Genomic DNA, 7,796 nt, shown 5'->3' with positions numbered 1-7,796 from the left:
AGGTCGGGGGAATTGTTTTATGACCCCTCACAATCTTGTCCATTCTTTTACGAAAATAGCCTTTCGACAACTAAAAAATACTCTGAGGCTACCTCGAGAAGAACAATTTAAGATATAGCCGAAGCTGGATCGGCTTATTTTGACCAAAATCAAGATTGCATTCATTCGACCACCGACTCTCTTTTCTTGTTTTTCTTTTCTCGTATTTTCAAAGATAAGGCCGAACCTTATATAGGTTGCCTACATATCCCACATCCGGTGAGAATCAGACCTTCGTAGTTCGGTCAGTGTTGACACAGTGTTTGACTCTGTTATAAATAACCCCCTTTTTTCAAAAAATTTTTGGCCAGAGTTTCAGGACACTTTTCAAATACCGGGATGTTTTAGAACTGGGTTTTATTTCCTTCCCTATATCACTCTTGGTTTTCCTCTTTTCTTTTTCTCTTTATTTTCCCTATCCGGTCAGCTTGCAAGCCAAAACAAATAAATGTTCACACAACACATAGGATGCATTAGGATGGTTTGTTATTTCGGGCACACTTGTCCTAGACGGACCCAACCCCTGTGTTGAGTCCCCTAAGTCAAATTCACATGATGCAAACAAGCATTCCTACTAGGGATCCGGCATGGGGCTGTGTTTTTGTAGCTTTAAATCCTGGGGTTTTGGTCTAGACTTGGGGTACCCGAGCGGACAACTGGGGCCGAGGAGGGGGCGACTTACCGAGAGCACTGAAGTCTACCCGACCTTGTCGCTTTCCCAACCTCATTCTATTTGGTATAATTTCTACAGAAAAAGCGGGCTACACGAACGTATGCACCATTTCTAGAAGACTCAGATGGGGTGGCGTAAGAAGATAGTTATATACAATTCAAATAATATTAAAGCGTTAAACGAACAACATTTAGCACAAAAGGTTCACATAATATAGTAATATCAACAATAAATAAAGCCAAGTAAAAAATCATGTTAACAAGCTCGAATTCTTGAACCCTGAACTAGAGATTCTGGGTTCGATCCCTCAGCAGAGTCGCCAGAGCTGTCACACCTCCTTTTTCACACTACACCCCCGTAAAGGGATGTATATAGGAGTTTTTTCCAATTAAAGGACAATCGAAACGAGATTTATTGTTAAAAGATTCAGAGTCTCCACTTGGGAGATTTATGGTGTCCCAAGTTACTGATTCAAATCCCAAATCGAGGAAAAGTTGACTCTGTATCATAGTGCGCGAACCAGAAATCAATTCTGTTAATTCGGGACAAGGTGTTAGGCACTCGCGAGTTCCGTGGTTCTAGCACGGTCACTTTGATCATACTTGGCTTATTAAAATTATTTAATTACTGATTTTAGATCCTATGTGCATTTACCCTAACTGCTTTTAAATCACTTGATTATTCGTAATTAAAGAATTGAGTTACGCCAACGTATACTCTTTTCATTTTGCGCATCAAAAATCACGTCACGCGAACGTGTCCACGATTAATGACGCTTTGTTAATTATTAGGAGGAGTTGGCCGAAGTTGTGCGAACGCATACCTAGAGTTACTTTTAGAATTAAATTCGTGACTATGTTATGCGAACGTATACACAGTCACAATAGTAGTCGAAGTTAAGCCTAAAGCAAACTACGAGTGTTTAAGGTTATTTTAATATTAATGCGAGGGCCAAAGGTTATTCGTATTATCCAATATTTGTTAGCCCAATTCTAACTCCAAAGATGTTCGAACTACTTTTTGAGGTCATGAATTACAGCCCCTGTCGACACGGCGCAATCCAATCTAATTAACGGGCTTGATCAGTTAGAACTAAATGTGATTACAGGTTTTATAGATGCTGATTAGAGTAATGAATTGCATAATAAGAAAACTGAATCCACAAAGGTTTGGAGGCCCAGCAAGGAGAAGGTCCTCATATCGATTCCTCACCACGACACTTGAGACAGTAAAGGAATTCTAAATAAACCATTCACGAGACTAAAGCCCATGCAACCAAACTTAGTCAGTTCTTAACTCGCCATTAGCCAACCAAAAGACATTGAACAACGATTTGAACATTTGTGAACTCAATAAAAAAAATCAGTAGAGGCAAATCGAATTCAAAAGCTTCAAACTTGCCGCAATTCAAATGACCACCATATTCTGCCCAGAAACCATATATATACTAACTTTGAATCATTCAACACTTATCTAAGCAATTACCACCTGGAATTATAGAACTTCAATACTGACCAAGTGAATGTGATATCCCAATTTCATGCAAGGAAAGGAGATATATGAATCAAATTTGTTTGCACAGTAGGGGGTTCTAAGCTTAGTCAAATAGACTCGGACCTCAGGTCCATTTTCTTACATCAGTTTATTTACACAAGTAGGATCCAAAACTTGTTATAATGTTAACACTCAAACATTTCAGCCAAAGTACTTTGGGCTACTAGCCTTAACCAACAGTTCAACAGAGCAGAATTTTAAATTTATATAAAATAAACAGTTCGAGCACACATAGTTATAAAAATTGGCACAATTGCACCAGTAATCAGTACTTAAGCTTCAATTTGAATCCATATTTTTATACAGCTTATTCAGAACTCCAGTCCACTATAGTTGAGGATATACCTGGAATTCGAAAACAAAGAACAACAAGGAAGGATCAGCAACAAAACAGTAACAAGAGCAGAGTGTCAGCAACAAGACCAACCCAGAAATGCTCATGAGAAGAAAAACCACTTTGAACCAAGTTGGAATCCACAACAGCAACACCCAAAGCTCAAAATCAGGATGCCACTAAAATCTAGACCTATGCCCTTAGATGACAAACAAGACTCAACTCATTTTTACCCTTAGCTGTTTGAGAATTCTATTGAGGTGAGGATCTGAAGAATTTCAGGGATTTTTAATGGAACAGTAGACCCCTTTTTAGCTGCCTCAGATTTCTGATATTTTTAGTTCCTTCGTCCTTGCCTTGAAAGGCAAGATAGAGATGTCTTTATAGGCAAGGCATTAGGGCAAGCCTATTCCGAAATCAAATTTTTACAAATGAAACCCCTTTTGATTCTGATTTTAGCTTAGGCCCTTATTCAATTTTTGATTTTGCTCAAATAACCTCAGTTCACATATTAGATTTACAGAATACCCCTTCCCCCAGCTTCCTAGAAGCTTCCTGTTCTGTTATGCAAAGATTCCATCAACCAACTACCCCAAATTACCCCTCAGACCTCTGATATTTACTTCAAAAATCCAAACGAGTCAAATTGAGCCAAGGATATAGACCAAATTAAATGGGCTACATTTGCGGGACAAATCAACAACAGACCAAAGCCCAATTTCTTAAAACCAAGACCCTAAACTAAATTATTATTCTCTGCCACAAAATAGAGGGAATTCATTGAACTGCTAGACTAATTAATAAAGGACCCTGAACTAATCATGCATGCACGACAAAAACCAGAAGCAGAGATGAAGCAGAAACAAAGAATAAAAAGATAAACAACTAAACAAAGCGGACAAAGAAGATACCTGAACATCAACCAGAAAGCCGATTCCACAAACTTTGCAGGGTTTTTCAAATTTCTACCTGGAATAGCCCTTAATCGTATATTTTCATGTGAAAATACACGAATAAAGTCTGTTGCGGTCTGAAACCTTCAGCACACTCCAAGATTCAAGAAGTTCTGGGAAGATTCGAAGGAAATCAGTCCAGGATTTAGAAAAAGGGGATTGGGGTGGTTATAGGGTGTGATTTTGGGTAGGGTTGGGGTAGGCGCCGCTACCAGAGGCCGGGGATTTGGGAGGCGGCTCAGCTAGGGTTTTCCTTCAAAGCCAGATTCGAGCCGTTCTGGGTTGATTCGAGGGCGGGGACTTGTAGATTCGGAGAGAGGAGAAGGAGGGGGTGTTTGGTGTAAGTTTGGTGGCGGTTCACGGTGGCGCCGCCGGGGGAGGCGGTGGAGTTTTGAGGCGGCTCCATTAGGGTTAGGTATGGGGTCCTGGTGGGGTGTTGAGCAAAGGGGTTTTGAGGGGGGGGGGGCAGATTTGGACATATAAATACTCCCCAAGCTTCAGTTCCGAGTCGTTCGATCAGGTGGGGATCAACGGCTCAGATTGACACTGGTCGAAACAGCGTTGTTTTGCATAAAGGGAGATCCGAACCGGGTAGAGGCGGGTTTGGGTTGGAATTGTACAGATATGGGGGGCAAATGGGCTAAAAGGGGGTTTAATTAAATGGCCCAAATTCGAATTTCCCTTTGTTTTTTTGAATCTTTTCTCTTTTTCAATTTCCAAATTTCTTTTCTTTTCAAAATTAGAAATAAATCCCAAATTAATTATTAAAACTAATATTATCCTATCAAATTAAACTAATTAAACTCTAAAAATAATTACCATAACTAATTAAATACCAAATTAAAGAAAGTTAACAAAATTCGAGAAATTAAAATTAAAATGCAAAAATGAACTATTTTTTGTGATTTTCCATTTTATATGACACTAAATTACTAATTATTTCAAACATGCAAAAAGTTAAATCCTAAATGCAAATACACCATATTTTGTATTTTTCATTAATTAACAAACGAAGTGCACAGACCAAAATGCAAATAATTAACAGCAAATGCCACAAGATCCACAAAATTGCAAATAATGAATTGAAATTACTTTGCTTTGAATTTATGGGAGTATTTCATGTAGGGAAAAAATCACATGCTCACAATGGTAGGTTTTGATGTTATTCGTCCGTGCGATTGTGGGTTACATTGTGGGCACAAGAAGCCATTTGTATATGATTTGGGGCTCTAGGTCGTGACAAGTATTGGAGGTATGAAACCTCGGGGAAGATCTTATTGTTAACCTTGTGCTGAAAGCTTGATTTCTTGGTTGTCATTCTTCATTTGATTGAGCTCATTATTACCTTAAACACATATTGATTTCCTTTTTGTGTATCCGAGATTTAGAAGGCTTATTGAATTTAATGAATTTCTTGCAGAGGCGGAGCTAGAATTTGAAGTGTATGAGTTCTAAATTTTAAGATAAGACTATGACCTAAAACTAATATAATAGCAAGTTGACTAAAGAATGAATATCGATATTTAATATATATTTAGAAAGTAACGAACCAGACAAACACAATATATGAATATAAACATTATCATTTCAATTGCACTCGACGACTTGTCATGTTTTGAAAATGATCAATGATTGCATCATTAGGTACACTATCAAATACTTCATCCTCTATATAACAAACTAAACAATCATTCAAAAAGTCATCACCAATGCTACTTCGCAAGCCACAGGTAATATCAAACTCAGGTTCACAAGCAAATAAACAAGTCCCCATGTCTTGTGAATATTTATTTTAACCAATGTCTTCGTAAGATCGCCAAGCCCTTTCAAGTTAGAGAATGCATTGTCCATTTCTCGCACATAGTCAATATAGTTGTCAAGCTCACAACTTAGATCTTCAAGCTTAGAAGCAGTGAACTTATTTGGATAATATGTAGCACGTTTCATAATCTTCTTTTTATCATAACTTGAAAAAGAATCATCAGGACTCAAACTAGCCATATCAAGAAGAAGATCAATATTCACTTCACTCAAATGACTGTTAAGCTCCAAAAGTTGAAATCAATTGCAGCACAATAAACATCTGCAAATAATGAGAAGATGTAACCGTTAAGCTTTTACGCTTCGACTTTCCAAGACCATACTTCTCATCCATTTTTGGGATCATAATACCATTCTTATCACAAAATGAAGAGTCATCTTCCATCAAAGAATCCCATTTAGATGTTCTCATTATTTGCAATTGCCACTTTGAGAAATCAACAAGTTTCATAGCACTAACAATATCATGATCTTTTCTTTACATAGCCATATTCAAATAATGTGTAATTGCCAATATTTTTAACATCACATGTAATATACACACAAACTCATATGATCTTATATCTTTCACTATACTTTTTGCCAGTGCTTTCTACTGATAATTTTAACCCTCATTTGCATGAACTCCAAGTACATGAAGAACTAATGAGAATAATGAAATAAAGTTACGCAATGTCTTAAAGTGAGATCCCCAATGGGTATCACTTGGTCTTTGAAGCCCAAGTTAACTTAATCCGCTTCCTATATGAACTTCACCAAGCAGTAATAACTCATCTAAGTTTTCAGCTTGATCATATCTAAGCATCTCCCTCCGCTTATAAGAACCTCCAACAATATTCAAAACATTAGCAAGAATGTCAAAAAATTATTTACATCATGGTGTTTCTTTGCAACAGCTATAAGAGTCAATTACAATTGATGAGCAAAGCAACGTATGCAATATGCCGAAAGATTATCTTTCAGAATCAAAGTTTTAAGACCATTGATTTCTCCTTGCATGCTACTAGGTCCATCATACCCTTATCCCCGTATTAGAAATGAACTCAATAAATGTTGTAAAAGCGAAGAATATATTGCTTTTTGTAATGCATATGCAGTTGTAACATTAACATGAACAAGACCAAGGAATCTCTCAATAAGTTCACCTTCCTTATTTACATAGCGCAGAACAAGAGCCATTTGTTCTTTATGAGAGACATCTTTAGACTCATCAACTAATATCACAAAAAAATTCCCATTCAAGTCTTCAATAATTGCTTTCACCATTTCTTTTGAATAAGAATTCACAATATCTTTTTGAATATCAGGAGAAGTCATGGTTTTATTTTTTTGGAGCTTTTTCTAATACCACATTTTTCACATCTTCCTTCCTATCTGCATACCATTTTAAGAGATCTAAAAAATGGCCTCTTCTTGTAGAAGTTACACTCTTATCATGGCCCCGAAAAGGCATTCCTTCCTTCAAAAGATATCCTATCACATCAATTGAAGCATTCAAGCGAACTCGATGTTCAATTTTAATTTTTCCAGATTGCTTGTCCAAAAAAGTTGTGCTTGGTTCATTAAATCTAGCATCATCTTGAAACATCGGTTATGAACACTATTCATGTCACCCACAATTGATTTAATTCTTTCTAAGCCATTATTCCAACCTCTAAAACCATCCGTTGTGAAAGCATCACCCACAATATAAACAACACTTTAGGAGGATATTCTGAAATTGGTTTTCTCTCAGCGGGATCGGGCTCATAATCCAACACTTTTTCCGATGCTTGGGAAGGATTAATATTGTTATTAATAACTAGACATGGAGAACTTGGCAAAGGAGAGCTAGAAGAAGCTGTAGAAGCTTGAGCTTTGTAAAAACTCGTGATCATATCAACTTTTTCTAGAAGACCTTAAAAATCACAAAACAAAAATTACACTTCAAGTTGTATGTTTCACAGTGCATCAAGTCTTGGTTGCTTTGTGATTGAGTATATTTTTACAAATAATTTAGTATTAGCCTATGTGAAAATAAATACTAGAGCAACATATTATATATTTGACTATTGATTCCAATAGTGATTCAGTTTTTATTTGTTTGCAAATCTTAAACACCAAAATAATAGTTAGGCAAAAGAGAGCCATGATTGTCTAAAAGGTAGAATAATTTTTTTATTCATGACTAAGCATAGTAAATTTTAAGCCTCGCATTTCTATTCTTATTACAACTAATAATCTTGCTTCCCACATTTATTATATAAAATATAATAATAATTTTATCTCTGAGTAGTACCTATGTGAATGCAAGTTGATCTCACTAAGAAACTAAAAATAAGAAAGTAGGACCAGTGGATCACATGCCTTGTCTGTCGGCTTGTCGGGGATTCCAAGTTTGAACTTTTGGAAAGTACAAAAGCATAAATTGACAAAGAGAATA

At 36.5% G+C, this 7,796-nt stretch overlaps 1 protein-coding gene across 1 annotated transcript; it reads right to left on the bottom strand.

Annotated features, from left to right (window-relative positions):
* Window positions 1-5,245: 5,245 nt before the first annotated feature.
* On the bottom strand, window positions 5,246-6,691 carry LOC138890621 (uncharacterized). Its single transcript, XM_070174025.1, has 5 exons — window positions 6,520-6,691; window positions 6,126-6,199; window positions 5,951-6,016; window positions 5,698-5,801; window positions 5,246-5,591 (listed from the first exon to the last, which is right to left on the bottom strand). The coding sequence occupies exons 1-5, from the start codon at window positions 6,689-6,691 to the stop codon at window positions 5,246-5,248; spliced, it is 762 nt and encodes a 253-aa protein (XP_070030126.1).
* Between the last annotated feature and the right edge of the window lie 1,105 nt (window positions 6,692-7,796).

This window comes from Nicotiana sylvestris, chromosome 1 (assembly GCF_000393655.2).
Source record: "Nicotiana sylvestris chromosome 1, ASM39365v2, whole genome shotgun sequence".
NCBI lineage: Eukaryota > Viridiplantae > Streptophyta > Magnoliopsida > Solanales > Solanaceae > Nicotiana > Nicotiana sylvestris.
The sequence above is the reverse complement of the archived record's forward strand: the minus strand, read 5'-3'. Positions and strand labels throughout refer to the sequence as shown.